Below are 23144 nucleotides of genomic sequence, written 5' to 3' on the forward strand. Positions count from 1 at the left end.
TTTGTTTGGAATTCTACTCAAAATTTCCACCAAGATAAATGACAAAGGAGGTTGAAGTTAAAAGTGTATTAATCGTGGAATAAAATATAGAACATCTACCACATTTTGAATTGACAAAGCAGTCAAATGTGTGTAAAAACAGCTTAATTGCTATTACTATTAATTACTTGTGATATGTTTCTGTGTATGTATGTGTGTTATTGCATTATTGGTGATGGTGGAAGTAAAAGATACAGAGGGAAGATTACTAGCAATAGCAATAGTTCTTAGATTTATATAGCTCTCCATAGTGCTTTACAGCACTTTCTGGGCAGTTTACAGAGTTAGCATATTGCTCCCAATAAACTGGGTCCTCATTTTATCAACCTTGAAAGTATGGAAGGCTGAGTCAATGTTGAGCCCCATCAGGATTGAACTCTAGGCTGTGGGCAGAGTTTGCCTTCAATACTGCATTCTAACCATCAGGGCTCCTAACCTGTTCCTTACTCAAATTCCCTTTTCTCATCAATTTCATTTTAAAAGTAACCTCAGAATTGCTTTTAGAAGTATATCTTCAGGGATGACATAAACTGAGATTTTTCAGATTTAGGTATACAAAATGTGTCATGTGTTTTCAAGTTATCATACGTGTTCTGAATAATAAAAATTATAGGTAACTTCAGAAATGGTTTTTTTTCCCACTGATAAAAGCAAAAATGTTTGACCTGCAATTCAGCATTTGACTTTTACATTTGTTCTACACATATACTGCAATAGCAGAAGATGCAGGGAACAGATAGATAATAAGCACGTACATTTCAAATAAACATACCCATAACTAGTGATTATGCATTAGCAGAAGATGCAGGGAACAGATATATAATAAGCACGTACATTTCAAATAAACATACCCATAGCTAGTGATTATGTCTTTCACATTGCTAGAAAGCAGTAATATTTTTAGATTGCTATAAAAGTTTATCCACTTCTCTGGAACTGCCTACTTTTTGTCTGGCAATACTATTTTGAAGTGTCTATCTCTGTGGCAACATATAACAGAAAGATATTCAATATACCAAAATTAGGAATTCTGAATTCCTAGCAGCTATACTATTTCAAAAATAATTGCAGCATAATCCTTGCAGATTTACTGAGATCTGTTCTGTCCTGAAATATACAAAGCAGTATATTTCTCAGCTGAATGTATTACAAACATGCTACGCCTAAGCAAACAGAGCTTATGATGGGATTCATAAACCAAGACATTCCTGAGCTGAAACTTAAGGAATTTACCCAGCAGTTTCTCCATTATAAAATATAGCAGCACATGTTAGTATGACTAAATTTCATTTGCTATAATTATATCAGCCGCTGATTCCTATTGATCCCCAAATCCAAGCCCCCTCTTTTAAAAGTAATTTACAAAAGCTTCTTTAAAAATAAATAAAGTGTAGAAACTCCTTTTTACTTCAATATACTCTCCAAATAATTTAACAGCATTCAATACTGAGTTCTTTAAAATAACCACTTTGGGACAATCTTTATTATTAACTATTGTAGGCAGGTGAATCAATATTGTAACTATTTTTGGCCGATACATGTTTTTAATGTCAACATTTCCCAGGATTTGGCCTTCCAGGAGTATATAAACTTAGTTCCCATTCCAGCACGCTGGTTTGGGATGTCAGACAGAGTATCCCATCATATTTCAACATCATCACTGAAATCATGTAAAATAGGGTTTGGCATTTGCTTCAGGATTCTGCCTCCTGAGAATCTTGATTCTCTGCTGATTCCTCCTGACTGCTGAAAACACTGTGGACAGCATTTGGTAACATCTTAAGAGACAGATTGGAAAAGTGATTTGTCACAGATTAGCAAAGCTGAATGCCATACTGCTGGACTAGAAAAATGCTGCAATCACAAATTTGTATTTATCTAACTCATTCTAGAACTTGATTCCTAATTAATTTTGACTTTAAGATCTCATATTATATGCACACTGATCTTTACTTTCATATCCTTTCCTAGGCTCTTTAGTTATGTATTCTAGTTTTTCTTCTTTATTCATGCTTTTAATAAACAATGAGGGTCTGAATTTTTGTACTGCTAGCTAGAAACTTTAAGGATATGAATGAACCAAACTAGCCCAAATTAAATTGCACAAAATCAGAACTGCTAACTGTTAACAGACATCAAAGCAACTTAATAACATTGGTTCCCCCAAAGGAGTTGGTTTGTGCCTGGGGTTCTCCTACATTGTCACCTCCTACTTAAACAGCCCAGGGTCTTTCCTTAGCTCCAAAGGATTTACTGATATACTAGGATCAATATGTTCTGGTGATAGTAATCCTGTTGTTCTATGATACATTCTGTGAGGAGTAAATTCAAAATGCAGCAATTTAAACTATTGATGGGACACCACCAACAAGCTAGGATAATTCTTATTTTGAAGGTGCTACATTGGTTGCCTGTAGGTTCCTAGGCTTAATTAAATGTACTGGTTATTATCATTAATGTTTTGTATGGCTGAGCTTTGGGATCCATAGTATGCAACACACTGCCAAAATTGAATGTCTATGATGACGTCTACTTTGGTGATCAAGAGAAGCCATTTTTTTGCTCCCCTTCCTTAAAAGGTCTTCTCAGTGCAGGTCACCATTTCATAGAATACCCTTCTTCCAGAAGTATAGATAGATAGTCCTGATTCAACTAAAATTTTGTAAGCAAGCTAAATCAGCTCTATTCCAGCGTGTGTCTGATCCTTAGAAGATATTAGTTTCATTTTATGGATACTTTTGTAATTATTATTGGGTTTTAATCATATTACTTTTTTACTAATTTTTTACTTTGATATTTGCACATGATTTGTTGTTCCCTACCTGGTTCACTACAAATAGGGGGACGGCAAATATTTTAAAAGAAAGTATATTTTGTTTTATTGTTTTAAAATTTTTACATTACTCTGTAATATGTCCAGAAAACTTTCATTGTTAGGCAAATTAAAGGAGCCCTGATGGCGCAGTGGTTAGAATGCTGTACTGCAGGCTAACTCTGTCCACATCCAGGAGTTCAATCATGACTGGCCAAGGTTGATTCAGCCATCTTTTCAAAGTTGGTAAAAGAAGACCCATATTTTTGAGAGCAATATGCTGACATTATAAACCACTCAGAGGGTTGTATAAAGCACTAAGCGGTATAGAAGTCCAAGTGCTATTGCTATTGCTAAGGATCCAATAAATAGAAAGCTTACCCCCCCAAAAGGCATGTTTATGACTGCTTTTTTGATAGCTCTTTCGGTCTTCTGATGGAAGACTGATGGGTTGCATTATCCACTCACATCTACAATTACACCTACAGACATCATAGTTAATGACTGCACTCTCCGTAGATATCAGGAGTCATCTAGAGGAATATGCACTGGAGAAGGCAGATCATTAAGCAGCAACCTTGGAATGCCAATTGAATGGGAAAGTAAGGGCCAACCTGACAGACACTGGTAAAACGTTTTCACATGCTACTTTCCTGGCAAAATTATGTAACACGTGCTAAGACTATAAGACATGTTACCCACCAAAGGCTAACTATTGGCCCTTGGTAAAGGAGGAGTATTTAGGAATAAATGGACCAAATACTTGTTTTGCTCCACACAGAAAATTTGATGAAATCTTCTATCATCCTGGATTGATACTGTATCCCGAATCAGTCATCCATCTTATAAACTATGAGCAGTTTCCCAGGCTATGATTTCTCCTATAGCTCTATAATGGTAGGCTGATAATAGGAAAGTAAACTGTTGAAGATGAAGGAAGATATCCTTTGTGATGTGTCCAACATTTATCTGCTACTGCAAGCAAGAGTGGTGCAAGAACTTATACCTCCTGCTTTACAGGTTGGTCCACTTTTCAATAAGCTCCTCTAAGATGCTGCTACCGATAACCAATCAAGGCTCTCTTTCTTTTGTTGGGTGGGGCAAAAGTATTTTTCTTCTGTGCTGATTTTAAATTTTCTCTCAAGAAACACTGTGTTCATCCTAACAGGTCAACTATCAGTAAATTATGTGGGTGTCTTTGTGTGGTTTATTTCCTTTTCTTTGTGCAGGGTGTTCCAAAATGTTCATCTTTAGGAGGTACAGACTCCAAATGAAGAGCTGTGGAGGAATATCTTCTATTTTTCCCAGGCCAATCCAATATCTGACAAGAAAAATATTCCTCTGATATAGCAAAAGTTTACCTTCAAGCTCTATTTGGACACAAACAAGGCTGTTTTGCAAAAACACCAACTTCTTTCACTTACCTCTGTGACATAGCCAGTAGCATTCACAAACTTCTCAAACTCTGCATTGCTGACTTCATAGCGATCCATGAAAAAATGACCAATGTGGACTCTCCTTCCAGGCCCTTCTCCATCTTGTTTTATAATGGGCTCATCAGTTCCCATTGTAAACACTCCAGCTGGAATTGGGACCATCTGCAAATGGAAGAAGACTCTTTCAGATATGCTTAAATCTTCAAAGGTCTTCTGTGTCTTTTCTTACAGGATGTACAAATAACTATTGGTCAATATCTTCAAAGTTCAGAATATCATCAGCCAACCAATGGGTGGCACATAAATTTAATAAATAAATACAATATTGTATGAAACATACTCAGTAAACTACAGTAACAAAACACAGCAACCCATGTCCAGAAAACCTGCGTGATTAGGCAGATAAAACAGAGGTACAAAAAGTAGATGATGGAGAATAAAATCCAAATGACTGGGCAGAATTTCAGCTGTGAAATCTTCAATTCAAAGGATATATCAAAATAGTGACTGCACTTGTATGCCGTGGCTAGTGATAGATATCGTTAAGTGTCATACATTTTTAAATCATACACTCAGCTCTGAAAACACAACAAAATGTAACCTTTTTTCACAATGTAATTTTCTGAAATTGAAAGAGACGGAGCTTATCTGATCACGTGAAAAAAATTCTGGTTATAGGAAACAATAGAGCTAGAAGCGTCCACACCTGAGTACATGGGGAAAAGGGACAACTTTGTCTTACTTCAGACATTCAGCAGTCACCCAAATAGTGACACCATCTCAACACTGCAGGTTGCTGCTAATTTGCACACTATTCACAAATTGGTCTTGGCAATATTCAGACTCCTATACCTTTTCATGTATTGCTTGTTGTTCCATGTCTCTTTGTAAGCAAGATCTTTGGCTTAATGAAACAACAAGCAAGAGGAGAGAAAAATTAATGATGTTGTTTAGATCCCTCTCTAGAGAACCATTTCAATAGAATACCTCAGTGGATACAACTAATTTGCTCTTGTCCCTGAATTATTAAGTCTGGCTACTAATAGCTTTTGTAAATCTGCATGAAAGATATTAATTCAAAACTAACTTGTGGGCTAAATAATAAGATTAAAAAACATTGGGCCATATTCAGTTGAAGTTTGTTTATTTTAAAAATTCCATCTTCTTGTAAAAAAATCTTTGGTTAACTGTGTCACTTGAATCACTATCTTTTCCTTACTAAAACATGTTAAAAGAAATTAATTTTAATAGGTGGAAACATCATAATATTCTAAGTAAATAAAAAAATTGAATAAGTTCTAGAGACAATTGAGACAAAGGTGAGACAATTCTTATCAAACAAGTCATACAATATAAGGAGCTGTCAAACTCCTGGCCTGCAGGCTGGATGCATCACGCACTGGCCATGCCTTTAGTGAAGGGGGAGAAAGTCCTAATATGTCACGTGACACCGCTGATGTGAGTTTGACACCCCTGATATAAGGAGAAAAAGTTTTTCACTTCAGCTCTAGCCCAACTAATTTGGTGAGTCAATATTATTTTTTTCATGCAATTAATACAATGTAATTGTCTTGTTTTGATTAGATTTCTGACGTACATGTTAAAAAATATATGATACTGCTGCACCGGCCATCTCTAAATGTGACTATACCTACTGAAATATGTTTGAATTACAAATCTATATCATTTTTAGGGGAACAAAAAAAATCCCAAGTGTGATTTGTTAAAAATTACTTGCCATGAAAGACAGTAAAACAACAAGTATTAAATATAACCAAGTTACGTAAGAAGGACAAAATTTCTAAGCATATGTTATCACATGAATTCCCTTTAAAGGCAGATATTATTGATAAGTCGGGGACTCCCAACTTTGGAGGGTCCAGTAGATCAATGTGGAATTCTCACAAAAGAGTTACCTGCCTCCCTCTACTCATTAGATCAAGAAAATGATATCAGAGTTGAGCTGAAAGCAACAGGATACAATGGCATTCCTTCTGAGATCAACAATGCACTAGACGCAAATGCCTTGCAGGCTTTCCGAGATATCTTGGAAGACATTTGGTTGACAGGAAAGATGCTGGATGGCTTCCATGATACCCTCAATTGTTGCTCTCAGTAAAAAAAGGTGGGAATTAAATCAGATTGCAGACACTATAGAGCAGGGGTGTCAAACTCCAGTCCCTAGGGTGCTTAGATCTGGCCCACGGGACTGCCCTGAAAACAGCAAAGGAGCAACCTGCGGTGCCTCTGCCAGTGAAAATAAAGCTCATGAGGGCTGTGGATGGCCCTCCCGAGCTCCGTTTTCACTGGCAGAGTGCTTGGCCTGCTACAGGCACCCCTGACATAAGTGATGTTGAACTGGCCATGCCCACCTGAGCCCCTCAAGGTCAAACACAACCTTGAAGTGGCCCTCAATGAAACTGAGTTTGACACTCCTGCTACAGAGGTATTTCACTGCTGTCCATTGCAGGCAAGATTTTTGCCCATATTCTCCTGAATAGGCTTGTCACTGTCTCAGAAAGGAACTCCTGGAGGCGCAGTATGGCTTTCATCCAGAATGGAGTACAGCAGATATGATGTTTGCCATGAGGCAAGTCAGGAGAAGGACACTGAGCAGAACAAGCTTCTTTACTCTGGGTTCATTGAACTGACAAAGGCATTTGACACTATAAAGAAAAAGGCTCTCTGGATCATCTTGAGATGTTATTGATGCCTGAAGAAATTCATGAAATTGATCAACTATTTCATAATGGACAGATTCTTTACAACAGTGATTCATAGGCTGAATTTGCTATTTCTAATTGGATAAAACAAGGTTGTGTGCTAGACTCAGTCCTGTTCAATTTGTTGTTGCATGTTGCATGTTGTCATGTGCTGTCCACAGCTTGAAAGAAGGTGTGTACATCAGGCACTGATTGGACATCTCTGTCTTTGACCTTTGCTGCTTGAATGCACAGAAGAAGTGCCTCCATACAGTCTTTTAAGAAACCCTCTTTGACACACTTCTGGCTCACAAAGACAGCGGTCTATAGTTGATGCTGAACAAATTCTCAGACGTTGCTGTGCTCTTTGGTCTAACTATCAGCCTGAACAAGACTGAAGTACTTTATCAGCCCATGCCAAATATCAAGTCTGTGGAACCAAAAGTCACTATTGATGACATCCAGCGGACAAATGTTACCAGCTTCAAGTATGTAGCAAGCACTGTCTCGAGTGCTAGGTCTTTGGACATAGAAATTGACTCTAGGATCAGAAAGGCCAACCAGGCACTGGAATAGCCAAATACTTTCTTCCTCCTTCCCTCCCTCTCTCATTAGAATGCTCTACCCACAGCCAGGAATTTGATCCTGACTGGCTCAAAGTAGACTCAGCCGTCCATCCTTCCGAGGTCAGTAAAATGAAGACCTAAATTGTTTTTTTTTAAATAGTTTTTACTGAAATTAAGCTTTAAAAACATTGAACGTGGTGGTCTTTTTATATATATATATATATATATATATATATATATATATATATATATATATATATATATATATATATATATATATATATATTTGTTTTCATACACACATACACACACACATATATATATCAATCTTCACATTGTTATATAAGCAAAATATCACCAAACAATATAAACATTTATATACATATATACAGCTATATGCATATTTACATTTAATCTTTATATCAATTTTTATCCTAAACGTTATGTTGCAATAAGATCTCTTCTTAAATTCTAGTTCATGTTTTTTAGACTTCCTTTCATAGCCCTCCATACATAGAAATTTTCCCATACCACATAGAATTCTGAAGTATCTTTCTCTTTCAATTCTAACATTATATTATATAGCTCAGTGCATTGAAAAATCTTTTTTATTATTGCTTCGTCATTTGGTGTTTCTTTTAATTTTCATGTTTGGGCAAGTAGTAATCTTGTGGCTGTAATTACATGAATGATTAGGTAAATATCTGCTTTTTAAAAATTCTCATTTATTATTCCCAATATAAATATTTCTGGTGTGTAATTTATTTTTAAATCCAACATTTCTTCGAGCCATTTCCATATTTTGAAGACCTAAATTGTTGGTGGCAATATGTTGATGATAAATCTTAGGTGTTATTGCTATATTCAATAGAACTCATGTACCTTTAAATGGCACCTTAACAAATTCAATAAGCTAAACTGAGTTTTTCTCACAACAGACAAGAAGTTTCATCGGCTTTCTTATGTAAATCTATTTTTAAAAGATGCATAAGAAAATGTAAACTTATCCCCAAAGATTGGAACAGAAAATAAAAAATATACACTTACAAAAGGACTTTCACTGAAAATCTATTTATTCCCAAAGGTTGCCCTAGATATGAGATTAGCCATGTTTCCACATCTCTAATGAGCAGGTGTTTAAGTACACAGAAATCAGTGTCAACATCTGGGAAGGCAAAATTTTCTAAATTTAATTAATTTTTCCCTTAATTTCTTATTTTTTATGTGCCAATCTTTGTTTCTTTTGATTGAAACAAAACATCAACAATGGATCAGATATGCAGTCTATTTTCCCCTTTCTTCCTGACAGGTGACAACTGAAGTCCTTGTTCCGAGCTGAGCAGGTATTCAAAGATTAATAGCTCACCTTCAGTTGCTTTTGGAAAACACAGGAAAGCAGAATTTCAAGTCTTTGAGGATTAAATCAACCAACAGTGAGGAATCAGTGAAAAATCTTTCCTAATATTGTCAACATGCATAACAGAGGAGGAAGAGGATGAGGAAGAGAAAGAAAAAAGAAGAAAAAAGTTAAGAGGAGAAAGAAGAAGAAGTGAAAGAAGGAAGAGGAAGGAGGACTTGGGCAGCTCATTGCTCAACATTGCCTTAGAACACTATTGTAGCAAGCTTTCAGTATGTATCCACGTAGGTTATTTAAATATAAATGTGAATCCATGTTTTTCAATCTTGGCATCTTTAAGATACTTCAACTTCAACTCCCAGAATGCCTCACTGGTATAAATCTAATATTTCCATTATAAACAGTTATTCATATTACTATTGAACATGAGGGTTGGTTGGTTCATTCTCCATTCAGAATTAAGACATATACCAAACTTTTGGTCTCCACCACCACCACCTCCAAACCAAGTCCATGAATATATTCCACTATCTTAGTCCAGTGGCTAAGGTACCAATTAAAAACCAGGGGACTGTGAATTCTAGTCCCAGCTCAGCATGAATGCCAGCTGGGTGACTTTGGGCCAGTTACCCTGTCTCAGCCAAAATCATCTCATAAGAGGTGAAAATGGAAGGAAGGAAGAGTATTGAGTATGTTTGCTGTCTTGAGTTACTTATAAAAATAATCAATGTGAGATACAATTAGCGAACTAAAATCTGCTTTGAAAGATGCTTTCAGAAGGCAGGTTAGAGGCTTCCTGAGATTATTCTTTGCTCTACTTTTTCTGAAGCAGAGATGATGGCCCCATCTGTTACAAATAGCTGGCCCTGCAAGCTTGTGAAGCGGAAGGTTGGGAGTGGGAGGAAAATATCACTAAAGATGGAAAGAACAGCAATGTGACAAAAGTACACACAAAGCTTCCTTCCTTCCTTCCTTCCTGTCTGCCTGCCTGTCTGCCTTTACAATTAGAAAATATGCTAATATTAATACAATTATTGGTGAAAGGAGGAAGATTCTTCTTTTTAGAGATTTATTTATTTATTTTGTCATCCATCTTGTCTCAAGGCAACTAGAGTTAGATCACAATGGCTATTCCTAAAGTAATTTGATTTGATTACATGAATTTGCTTATTATAATTTTGCAATAAATCTGACGTGATGTCATAGTAATAACATACACAGGTATAAAACAAATGTCTTTATTTATTTTGGTATAAGAATTCCTAGTTGATAAATTCTCAGTTTCAAATCCTCTGCGCTTATTCCCTCTATTGATACAAATTAAACTAGGAGACAGAATTCCTAATATTTGTGATAATAAAAATGTGATCAAAATAAATTTAATTCCAAAGCTGATTTATATTTTGAAATCTCTTTTATTTATTATGTCATATTAAAAAATCAAATCAAATCTTTACTATGGTCAAAGACCAGCTTAAGAAGGGTGGGATATAGTCAATTAAAAAAGCATCAAAATACATCAGAATCTCAAAAAATAATTATTATAAAATGCTACAAGGTATAAAACAGAAGGATATGCTTAAAAATAAAACTCTAAAAGGAATCTAAGAGAAGGAACAGGAACATTAAACGGTTGTAGGGTAACATAAAGGTAGTATATATGCAGACTATCACAGCACTGATGACCTAATGCATATGAAATCTAACTTATGACACACGTCATCTGACAGATTTTAAGTGCTGCTATGCAAAATGTGGCAATATTATAAATTGTACAGTAGAAAGGTTGGTATCTGAGGGTAACAGGGAGGTGTAGAATTGTCTTATCCACTAAATATTTGTGCAATAATGTTGAGATGAGGCTAATACAAATGTTGTTATAACACAGATACTGGAGTCTTACTGGGTGCTGTGTTGTTTCTATGTTTCCAGAGTCACAGGGACATTGTCTCCCCAGGTAGGGTATCTTCCACTATCGGTATTCAAGGACAGATGAGAGGACAGCATGATATCATGTCTGTAGGAGACAAGCAGGGTGAGCTGAAAGGCGGGGTTAAATGCTTCAATAGTTTCAAGTCATTGCACACTCACAAGAGATCCATGTCCAGACTCCTGTGAATTCCGCTGACCCTTACCTAGCACAAATTTAGGTTGAACTGTTGCTCAGATTCTTGCGTGTATGCAGCAACAATAATCAATTCTATTATTCAAACTCAACAAATGCTCCTAGTAATTTGTGCTTGACAATGCCAGAGTGAATAGGCCCTCTGAGTTTAAGTACTTAGAGATTAGTTAAGTATGCCATAGGATTCACTTGTTGGATTCACTGCCAATAAAGGTTGGAGATGTGGTTTAGTATTAAACAATTGAGTTGAAGACTAGCTTTAGTTATTGCTAAAATTTTCAATATATAGCTCTTCTTTGGCTCATCTTAAATCCAATGAATCCTGGGAAGTTTTGAGAACCTTGTTGGTCTGGGGTCAATTTCAAAATACACATTTAATCCCAAAGCTATATATGGAAAGTATTTGGGCTATGGGTTCAATTTTAACCAATTTCCCATGAGGACTTGACATTAAGGGATAATCCCTGTTTAAAAATAGTGGATAAATTCCTCTCCTTGTATTTTTAGTTTGGATCAGTTCATTTGCAAGAAAGCCAATCTTAGATTTTGAGGGAGTTTTTAATTTTACAACAGTGTCTTGCCGTGTATTCAACTTAAGCATTTGCTTAAGTGTCCTCATGTACCCTGCTCACAAAGCCTATAGTTCTACAGATTTTCTCTGCAATTCTTCTGAACGTACTTCTTTAATGTATAATGCACAAACATTGTTAAATACTGTATAAGACAGCACCACACAAAATAATAGATATTTGATTTGCTCACAGTAAGAAATATTTGCCTTCCAAGTGGTTTTTTATTATAGTTGAATATGTTCATTACAGAGTGATAGCAGTCAAGGAGTGTTTTGTACGTTTAAAGTATCCAGGAGTGTAAGCACTGCCTTGCTAAAATCAGGAAAGGTAAAAAACAGTAATAATACCCACTTAACCATTGGAAAACACCATTATTTTGCACTACCAACAATACTTCCTGGTGTATCGCCAGTTTGGTTTCAGGTAACAGGCAAATCTCAAAAATAAATCCATTAAAGCAGACATTGCTACTTTATTTATATGCCCTACCTTACTTCATAAGTTTTGTTTGAGATCAAGTAGCAGGATCTTATCCTCCAAGTCAGAGATTGCCATGATGAAACAATCAACATCTTCAAAGGCATATAATTCACAATGTAAGAAAAAAAACATACTATCTCTTCTGGATATCCTCATCAGAGGAAATGATAACAAATTAAATGTGTATCAAAACACAACCCATATTAACCAAGTGCTCCATTAATAAAATAACAACCCACCCTCCCACAAGAGAAGCTGTTTAAGAACATTATTCAGGCAAGCACAATCTAGAACACCAAAAACAGCCTACTTGTAATAAAATGGATACTCAAACAACTTTATCAAACAGTATCTGACCAATCAACCCATTACAGCAAAATCAACAAAAGCTATGAAAAGGATAACATCAAAAATATCTCAGAAATATCCAGAAACAGAATTTGGTTTAGCTTCTGAGTAAAGGACAATCTTATATGCAGGTGGCCTAAAAGAAGACACAATAAGGTCAGAAGGGATTCTAGCATCAGCTGAGAACATAGGTCTGTTGGCAATTACAAGTGCTCCAATGTCTGCTGAAAATAAATTTGTGGTCTGCTGGTTTCTATCCGGAGTAAATTGGTAGGCAATTCTCAGATGGGTGAAAGGTTTCAATTAATTCGAATTTAAAGGATGGCAGATGAGTTCAGAAGAACAGTCACCAAATTCAAGGATAATAATAATAATAGTGTCAAAAGGGTATGGCATCACGATACATATAGGCAAATGATCTTAGTGTTTGGTTAGTACTGAAGGTGGACAGGAGAAGAAGATAAAGCGAAGATTCAAGTGTAAACTATCCAGTCGCTTCTCAATTATTCAGTGCAAGAGTGGATGGTGCCTACAATATTTTAAGCCCTTTAACCTAGAATGGTAAAAAGTAATAGTGCTTGTAAAGGAAAGTAATGGATCTGTCTGGAACACCATAGGTTAAGTTTCATATATATCAAAGGGAAAAATATGCTAAGTACTTTATGCTATGCTTGCCTAGAAAAGCAGAGGAGATTCAACTTATGGATCTCAGCAAATCAGCTATCAAGGTTTGGAATTGGCAATGTACTTATCTGGGTTTGATAAAATTTGGCTTATATTTGGATTGATGTTAAACATTTTCTTTTTCTTTTTTTAAATAGATTTTTTCTGTTTCAATCAGTCCTAAAGACCATGTTTGTGGATCCCTGGTTTCAGTATTTTGGGTGTTTTACTGGTATAAGAAACATAGTTTACACATTAAGTGGTACAAGACACAGAGCCCCATGGAACTAGACCAGATGTGCATAATTTTGCAGTGTTGGTGGCAAACACGGAAGTCTCTGCAAAGAGAAAGCATGATTTACAACTGATTCTACAGAAACAAATGGATTTACTTCTATAGCCCATTCCTCAATGTTGCAATCCCATATTTATCCTCCTATTCTTTCTGTAGAGTGGCTAAAGTTGGTGGGATACTCTAGTTGGTTGGAGAAAAGGAAGAAGAAAGAAATTATCACCTAAAGTTTAGTAAAAATGCCAAAATACTGGAAGAGAAATGTTACCAAACAAAAACAATAAAACAATAAAAGTAAGTAGTGTGTGCACTTGGTATAGTAGCCTTTCACTTTTAAGATGATTTTAATTGTAAAATGTTTGTCTTTTAGGTTGTCCTTCACATCCCAATACTTTGTTTTAGCATCTGAAAAAAGCTAATTTAAAAATGAGACAAAAAAATATTTAGAAACATAATCCATATACAGTATAACCTGTCTCTTGCCCGCGATAGTTCTATTCATATATATTTCTAAATTCCTATCTGCTGATAAATAATTGAAAACAAAGCAAAATTAGATTTTTTTAAAAAAATGTAACAAATGAGCAGTAGAAATTGAAATAGTCATCTACTTCATAACTTTCTGGTACAATGCCCAAAATACTGAGCTTTTAAAGCCTTTTGGAAATGGACAACTGGTTTTAGCTAGAGCCAAAACAGCTCTAAAACATTAAGGAACATTTATAAAATTAGTGAAGTAAAGGTAGCTGAAAATAATTTGCCTTTGGAATGATTTTCAGTGTTATCAATGTTATATAGTTTTAGTACAAAAAGCCTCTTTGCATCACATTCTCGGGTTGGGCTTTGGCAAAACAAAATAGCCATCATAAATATGAACCAGTTGCCAAGCATCTGAATTTTGATCACATGACTGAGGATGCTGCAATAGTCGTAAGGGTGAAAAAAGGTCATAAGTCACTTTTTTCAATGCCATTGTAACTTTGAAAAGTCAATAAAAGAACTGTTATAAGTCGAGGACAACCTGTATTACATGAACAACAAACAGGGATAAGGTTATAAATTATGTCTACCATCTTAAATGCTTTAAAACAGGGGTGTCCAACCTTTCACCTTCCCTGGGCCACATTAGAAGATGAAAATTTGGTTTGGGCCGCACATAAAATAAAATAACAGTAACGATATCTGATCATCCAAAAAAACCATAGAAAACATAGTTAACATATTAAATTTATTTGGAAATTAAGTTAGTGAGATGTTTTTATTATTTATTATTATTTATTAAAAATTACTTATTTTTTATCACGGTTTATTTTCCGGCCAAATTTTGCGGGGGTGGGGGGAGAAAGCTCGCTTGCCTCGCGCCTACCTCTCCTCCTGAAAATGGCCCGGCTGGATGAGGCAGGACTGGAAGGCAGAAGGAGCAGCGGTGGCAGGGGAAGTAGCGGCGGCGGGGGTGGCAGCAGGGGCAGAAGCGGCAGCGGCAGGGGGAAGAAGCAGCGGCGGCGGGGGTGGCGGCAGGGGCAGAAACGGTGGCACTGGCGGGGGCAGAAGTGGCAGCGGGGGTAGAAGTGGCAGCAGGGACAGAAGCGGCGGTGGTGGCAGCGGCGGCAACAGGAGGTGGCACTTTGACGGCGCCCGCCTTTTCTGTTGCTGCTTGGCCTGGCGCTCGCCTCGCCCTGCCTCGCGCCTGCCTCTCCTCCTCCTCCTCCTCGCTGGCTCTGGCACGAAGGTTGGGGTGGGCACTGGGCCGCATTATGAGGCGACCTGGGCCGCATGCGGCCCATGGGCCGCGGGTTGGACAAGCCTGCTTTAAAAGAAGACAAGATACAAGACTGCACACACATTCTGCCTCTCCATATAGAACAATTTACGCTAATTTAAAATTAAATTGTCTTCTATCCAACATTGAATTATATAGGAATGTAATTATGAACTGCATTTATCTATTTTGTTTTGCTAAATAACAAGTCAGCAGCCTGGATTATAATCCACTAAATTTAGGCAATCTCAGCCATTGAAGAGCCACTAAGTCATGAGAACATAACTGGTGCTTTCAAGTTATTCTGATTCCATAATTACTGAATATGTGCCATACCATCAGGAGACAACAGAAGATGTAATATAACATTCTGTGAGTACCACAATTCTGTAGGAGACATAGTATAATTCAGCATGCTTATAGTTTAATTGAAAAATTTAAAGGTCTTTTATCCACATAGAAACAACAAGTAGACCTCCTGGGCACCTTTCTGTTTCCACCCACTGAAGAAACTGAAAAAGAGAAATTCCCTATAATTTTCCTTCAATATGTATTTCTAGACAAACAGTGACAAATAATGAGGAATTAAGCTGCCCTTGCTACTGGCAATCATTGCTATAATATAAACTGATACTGTAAAGCCCAGTCTGCAATTTAACAAAGCATCTTTCAAAATCTTGCCTTAAAATACTGTTTAAATCTGAACATTTGGCAAATAATATGTGAAGGGGTATTCTCACAAAACACAGCTAGAGAACAGTTCAAGTTAATCAGGACAAAATTGGCTGAACTAAAGAAAATGTTTAATGTATTGTCCAAGAACCCAATTAATCTCTTTCAAAGATGGCCATTACTTCTAATGACCTACATAGTGCAAGTCAATTAAGCTGTAGCAGTATTAAGACCACCAAGTTTACTGAAAATGTCCAATGCAGCCTTAGTTTTTGTATCAAAGACTTGGCAGAACAATCAATTATACAGCAAAGTGGATGGAACAGCTTGATTTTTGCTGATAGCTTGAGACAACCAGTCTCTTTTGAGCTTACAAATCCTTCAGAAATGGAACCACCACATAAATTCTATGCCTTAAAAATACTAATCTCTTATTACTTATATATGTTCTAATCAAGAAAGATATATCATATGGAGTTGTGGGGTTGATTGCTGCCCTGAAAGCCTCCCCTTTGCCTTTCTCCATTTGACAATTTTCTTGCCTCCTTAAATTATATTTTTTTTATAATTTTCTCATTTTTAAAATTTCTAATTTAAAAAAAATTAACTCTAACATTTTAATTTTATATATTTTGATGCTGTATAACCACCCTGTGTCCCTCTTTAAGGGAAATGGGCCATTCAGAAGTGTGAAATGTGTATAAAAAATAAGCTGCTTAGCAAATCGTGTTAAAACAGAGGGAGCAAGACAATTAAAGGAGGAAGCAGGGCCATTTCAAATGGGTTTATTAAGTCCAGGGGAGGTGAAAATGTGAGAAAATAACTCTAGCTTAACTCTATTATGTATAGGCCATGCACAATTACTTTGGTAGACTTTCAAGATTATGTTACATTACCCTAATAAGTGGGTAGTGTGGTGGTTTTGTGGTTAAGATGCTGGACTTGTCAGCTGAAAAACAGACATCCAAAGTTTGAGACCCAACAGTTGATGAATGAGCTCCCATCCTCACCCAGATTCTGCCAACTTAACAATTCAAAATCATTCAAATGTGAGTAGATAAATAGGTATCACTTTGGTGGGAAGGTAACAGCATTCCATGACATCATACTGGCCATATGACCTCAGAAATGTCTTTGGACAGTGCTGGCTCAATGGCCTTGAAACGGAGATGAGCACCATCCCCTACAGCCAGTAACGACTAACTGAGTCCACAGGGACTGCTTTACTTTACCCTAATAATAAAGATATTTCAAATAATCTAGTTTTTTTTTCCTTGATGCATCTGCCCTGAATGACTTGACGGGAATAAGATAAATGAAAAACTAAGTCAGATGGTTTGTGGAGAATGCTAATTTTATTCTCAATACAACTGAAATGGACCATTATGGAGATTTAAATAGTTGCTGATTAAACACTGTTTTAGAATCATATGCCATTCTTATAATGTAAACTATTTTAACCAATGACAGCATGTTTTAAGTCAGCAAAACTGTATTTGAATCAAATTCTACATATTTAACAGAAGCATGAAAATGAGATATATACAAGAGCTAATTGCAATCAATTGAAGACAAAAAGAGGAGGAAGCAGCCAAGGATGAGATGATTGCATTGTGTCACCGATACAACAAAATCCCATGAATTCAGGAAATCCAAACAGTAGAGGACAAGGAGGGCTTAGTATATTACACTCCATGGGGGTCATGAAGAGTCAGACACAACTTAATGACTGAACAACAATAACAACTGTAATTAGATCTGTATCTTAATCCTATAACTAAAAGCACTTCCAGAAACAGCCATCTTGACAATCTCTTTTAATGCTGTACTGATCTTACAATTAAGGATGTTGTTTAAAATAAAGTCTTAAACAAAATCTGGTATCAGCATGCCATCATTTAGCCAATTTGGGCTGCTGTCAGAAGCTAAAGAAAGCTAACCTGTTTAATACTTGGATGGGGATTATTTCAGAAACCTAAGGAAGTAGGCCTAGATCAGGATATTAAAACAGAATCTAGGAAAAGATAATGGCAAATAACCTCCATCACTGTGCCAAGAAAATTGCATTGCAGGTAATTTTGAAGATAATAGGTGAGCTTGATTCCATGATAACTTTAACTTGTAATCAAAATTCACCTGTTCAAATAGCTTACATTCATTGTACTTTGCTCTTGACTAAATAGTGCAAAGGGGAGGGATTACCCTTCGTTCTCTCTTGGAAAGCTGTTATATAGTTGAAAACAGAATGAACAAATATGTTTCTTCTCCTGCAGAAAAATAACCCAGAGGATTAAGCAGAAACACTCTTCTCTATTTTATGGATAAGCAAGGATAATTTCATTTCTCTGATGCTTGTTCTCAAACAGGAAGAGAAAATAGCATTTTTTGCTTGGTGCTGAAGGGATTAAAGTTCTTCCCTGAAGGATCAAGCATAGCACTATGTCTTTCAAGAAACTCTGAGCTATGGCAGTGGGGGTGAAGACTTTGACCTCTGCCTGTTGATGAACAGGGAGGAGTAGAATACTGACTCTGGCCTTCCTTCACAACATAAATTGCCAGGAAGAGAATGGAAGCTGTCAAATCATCTATGATCCTCTGATCAGGCCTCCACCATGTTCATTTCCTGATCTGTCAGTACTTATGCTACCCTATGCCATGTCTTGCTTTAACTATGGTTAGCTGATTAATCCACAATTTGCTGGATATACACACACACTAACTCCAAAAGTATATATTTTGCAATGCTTCCATTGCCAGATTGCTAAAGAGAAACAGCAATTTATAAATAGGTAGTACATATCTTGGTTCATACATTTTTTTAAAAATCTCCAGATGTTTCATGTGATAAAAAGCACACACATAGAAGTTAAACATATTTTTACAGTATTTTCTGATTAATCATGTTTTAGAATTAGATGCTAGAAAATCCAGTGATCAGACTAGTCTAAGCATTCGCTAACATAATACCTTACATATGTTTTGGAATTCAATTCCCATAAGTGGGACTGATTGATTGGGGAGTAGGATTGATGGTGATGAGACATCACAACTCATATAGAAAAGGAAGGCTGCTCATGCAGACACTAATATATTACACTGATAAAACGTTAAATGTTACATGCTGCAACATATAAAAATTTTTTCCCCACATGGCTGCTTTTGGAGGAGTCCCATTGCAGCCACCCTATTCCAATCTCTACCTCTCAGAACCCGCTCTCATTTGAGTTTAACAGATGCAGATTTCCCTATAATTCTCAATCCAAGAGGAGCACTTCTATACCACCCTGCCACAAATTGTTCTCATCATAAATTGTCCCATCTATTCTTCCTCCAATCCAATCTACTGTAATATCTTTCAGAACTGGATTATGTTGTTCACTTTTATGTTTCTTCCACTTTCGTCAACTTTCTAGAGCAGACTTTCAACTATTCTTCAGCCCTTGCTTTTGGCACTTTGACTGCTCATCTGCATGATAAGCTATAACAACTATCATGTTGGCCACCATTCCTCAGGTCCTGTGGATATGGTTGGTCATTGAAAGTTTTCCTTTTCATGGATCCCAGTGTTGCCACTGCAAATGATGTTCTGCAGTGGTACAATACCTATCAACAGATCAGCTTTCTGCACAGCTGCAGCTTCCTGTTTTCACTCAAAACTCAGAAACACCAGCAACTTCCAGATCACAGTGGCCAGATTATTGGCTTCCCTTCTAATGGTTAGTTTCAGGGTCCTTCATATTTCCTTTTCTCGGGTAATTCTTCTCCTCTGTCACCTTTCTGTTGCAGTATCTTGCTCATTTAAATATTTTCAATTCTCTAGCCCATATGACCCAACAGAAAAAAAATATTTCCCTTTCTTTATTCAAATTATTTTCACCTCTCACCTGAATATATAATCTCACCCCCACTCAGTGCCACCTTAGCTGAGATACAGACACAAAGCCAATTCAAGTGTTTTTTAAATATACTAGGGGTGAACTGTGTAACAGCTCGCGTTTTTGTACATCATCTCTAAAATTGAAAAGCACAGCAGATTTTCAGCTGAAAGTATTGCAAATAGGATTTTTTCAAGATAACTGATTTTGCTAAGATTATTGGTCTGTGCTGGATCCTTGCCAAGTAAGTACTTTTTGATTATTTTGTTATAATGCATTTTTAATACTAGTAAATACAAAGCTTCACATAGCTTACGACCTCAGTATGTCTTAATCTACACCTGGTTGTAATCCAGCAAACTTGGATAATGCCAGGTTAGAGAAGGTTGGAACCTCTTGGCATGTGGGCTTGTTATAAATTGGTTTATAGATTCTACACGTGACTGAGATGGTTGTTCGTTAATTTTTTCTCACCGCACATACGATAAGAAACACTGAACTGAAAGTGACATCTAGCAATCACGTTTTAAGTAATGTCAGACGCTCCAGAAACGCTGTTCCACCCGCTGCTCGCCATCCCATCATTAAACTTTCATTCCTCATTAACGCCACCAACCTATCGCCCCGTTTACCTACCTTCATACCCTCGTTTTTCGAGCGGTCGTCTCCACGGCGATTATTTGGCTGCTGGGAAACATTCGCCTCCTGAGAGTATTTCCGTGCAGCTCTTTCCGCGTCGCTTGCACGACTGTTGCTGCAACCACAGTCCCCCTGATCCTCCTCTTTCCCGGGCTTTCCTTCTTCACTATCGTCCAAGCACTCTGCGGATCGCAGCCACAGAAGCCAGCAAGTATAAACCACCCGAAACAAATTGTGCCTGGGCGCAGCCATATTTTAAGGAAAGTCACGTGAAAGAGAAGACGTCAGCTGACCACTTTCCTCCTACCGTGTATATATAGATATAGAGATATATATTCCCACTCACTGGGAAATTTCATTCCAGCACGCGAGGTTGCGCGACGGCAGGAAAATCCGGACATCTGTTTCTTTTTGCTAAATCACTTTATAAACTGAAATTAAGTATTAATTCTATTTTGGATAAAGCTGTTTCAGTTGCCAGGCTTTAGGAAGTGAAAGGAACATAAGGCAGAAAATACAGGTGTTTAAATGAGTTACTAGGTATTTAGCTACTGGGATATCATTAAGAGCTCCTGGAATATGATTTTTTAAAATCGTATTTCAATAAATGGAAGGGTTTATCTTCCACCTGATCTGGTCAGTGATAATGTCATTCCCAGTAACAAGACAGTACCAAAATTAAAGAACCTATAAAATGAAATAAAAGGACAAAGATGATGTGCCCACATGAGATAGAATTTTTTGAAACTCCTTAGAAAATCATAAAAGCTGAAAATAAATAATGCACTCAGTGGAAATCACATACTGGCTATCTTTAATGTTGTAATCTTAAATATTATAAACTGTCCATCTTTTTGGAATATGGTGGCCTTGAAAGCCAATAAATAAATACATTCCATTGAGAGCAGAGGTAGTATTCAGCAGGTTCTGACCAGTTCTGGAGAACCAGTAGCAGAAATTTTGAGTAGTTTGGAGAACTGGCAAATACCACCTCTGACTGGCCCTGCCCCCTTCTATTCTTTGCCTCCTGAGTCCCAGCTGATTGGCTGGGTCTTCTTTTGTTGCCCTGCACAGGAGAATGGAGCTGGAAAGCAGGTTAGTGGGGTGGGGACGGAATGGAATTTTGCAGTAACCTTCCCCCAGGAGCGCGAGGGAAAGGAGATTTTACAGTATCCTTCCCCTGCCATGCCCACAGAACCAGTAGTAAAAAAAAAAAAAAATGGAATCCCACTACTGATTGAGAGGATTTTAAAACTGAATGAAATAGGCCAAACTCTCATCTGTGACTTGTTGAGATTTTGCTGACTTTTCTTATGAAAGCATACATTTCTTTTGATAAGTTATATATTTTTCCAAAGAGCTTCTGAACTGATGCAATTCAAAGAAGCAATTGCTTTAATTTAATCCAATTTTGGAATGCAGCATTAAATTCCATTGCCTATGAGCCAAATTTTGGAAGATTTCCTATATAAGGAGTAAAAACAATGTGGCATATTCAAATATATTTATTTAAGCCTCATGTTTCCCTGAAAGTAAAAAAAAAACAATCCTGTAGCTAAATAGTGCACAATAGTGTCCTAGCTTACTCCTTTTGTTTTAGTCCTAGGAATAAGCATATGCAGTTTGAGATCACACTAAACCAAAAAGATACCATTTGTCTATCACATGTGATTGATTGATTATATGCTGTCGAATCAGTGTGGACTTTAAGCAATCACTGTGCTGCTTTATTATGGTGATGGAGGACGGGATGTTCCTGGGAAGGATGAGCGAAGAATTCTAGGACTGTATATCAAAAGGAATCTAGCATGATTACCCAAAGGTCATCCCAGTTAAAGCAACATAGGACCCCAAACTGGTGAATTATCTCATCCAGCAGTTTCATGTAAATGTTGAAAAGGAGTGGGGGGAGAATAAAATTCTAGGGCATTCCACAAAGGAGAGACCTACCAATGCCAACTGTACCAGGCCCTTGAGAAAGAAGAGAACCACTATAATATAGAATCCCCAACCCATGGAAATGGCTTAAAAGGATATTTTGGTCAATGATATCTAAAGCCAATAAACAGAACAAGGACTGCCATCTCAACTCTGCAGGTGATCAACAAACATGATCAAAGCTGTTGCAATATTAAACTCTACCCTGAAACCTAATGGAAACAGGTCTAGGTAATCTGCTCCTCCAGGAGGCTCATCAGCTGCAATTAAACCATCAGATGCATAAAATAGCTAGATAGCATGGGTAAATTCTCAAATGCATGCCTTACTATATCAGAGTTAACACAAGTCTGATCTTATTCATTATGCTAAACTATTCTAAAAATTTAAGCTGGTGAGACTGAAATCTCCAATTTTTATGACAGAGAAAGTTCTTTTATAAACAAAGAACAGATGGCAGAAACTTTTAAGGGCAGGAAATGAGTATCCATATAGCTGTTGATTCTGGAAGGCAGGAGAAAGAGATAATGGGTTGAAATATTGGGATCAACATGTTGACTTCTGGCTGATGTTAGATGGAGAACATATATGTCACATAGATCTTCCTAATTCTCAGCAATAAATTTTGGAACAAAAGAACATGGAATAGAGAGAGCATCTAAACATTATATACTAGGCATAAAGTATGTCCAGTATTGATTTTTGTCCATATTTGAATTATTTGGGCTGAAGAGACATCATCAGTGTGCTTTGAATTGTGCTCATCAAGTGCATTGACTATGTATCCTTGAATGGTGGTGAAACATTTACAACCAAATTGCCAAGCTTGAAGCTCAGCCCCACAGCCCAACTATACCAATCCAAGCTAC

At 36.8% G+C, this 23144-nt stretch overlaps 1 protein-coding gene and 1 long non-coding RNA gene across 2 annotated transcripts in view; one reads left to right on the plus strand and one right to left on the minus strand.

Moving 5' to 3' along the window:
• LOC148126831 (uncharacterized) overlaps positions 1–10307 on the plus strand; it is a 59437-nt gene extending 49130 nt beyond the window's left edge. The window contains exon 2 of the long non-coding RNA XR_015741612.1: positions 8865–10307. This is a non-coding gene — a long non-coding RNA (uncharacterized LOC148126831). The remainder of the gene's footprint in view (positions 1–8864) is intronic.
• SUMF1 (sulfatase modifying factor 1) overlaps positions 1–20614 on the minus strand; it is a 76118-nt gene extending 55504 nt beyond the window's left edge. Inside the window, exons 1-2 of the mRNA XM_026722524.2 lie at positions 20335–20614; positions 4276–4449 (exon numbers count right to left, since the gene is read on the minus strand). Coding sequence (XP_026578309.2) covers positions 4276–4449; positions 20335–20589 — 429 coding nt within the window. The 5' untranslated portion in view covers positions 20590–20614. The remainder of the gene's footprint in view (positions 1–4275; positions 4450–20334) is intronic.
• Positions 20615–23144: the final 2530 nt, after the last annotated feature.

This window comes from Pseudonaja textilis, chromosome 2, assembly GCF_049901715.1.
Source record: "Pseudonaja textilis isolate UNSWEBS1 chromosome 2, rPseTex1.2, whole genome shotgun sequence".
NCBI classification, from domain to species: Eukaryota; Metazoa; Chordata; class Lepidosauria; order Squamata; family Elapidae; genus Pseudonaja; species Pseudonaja textilis.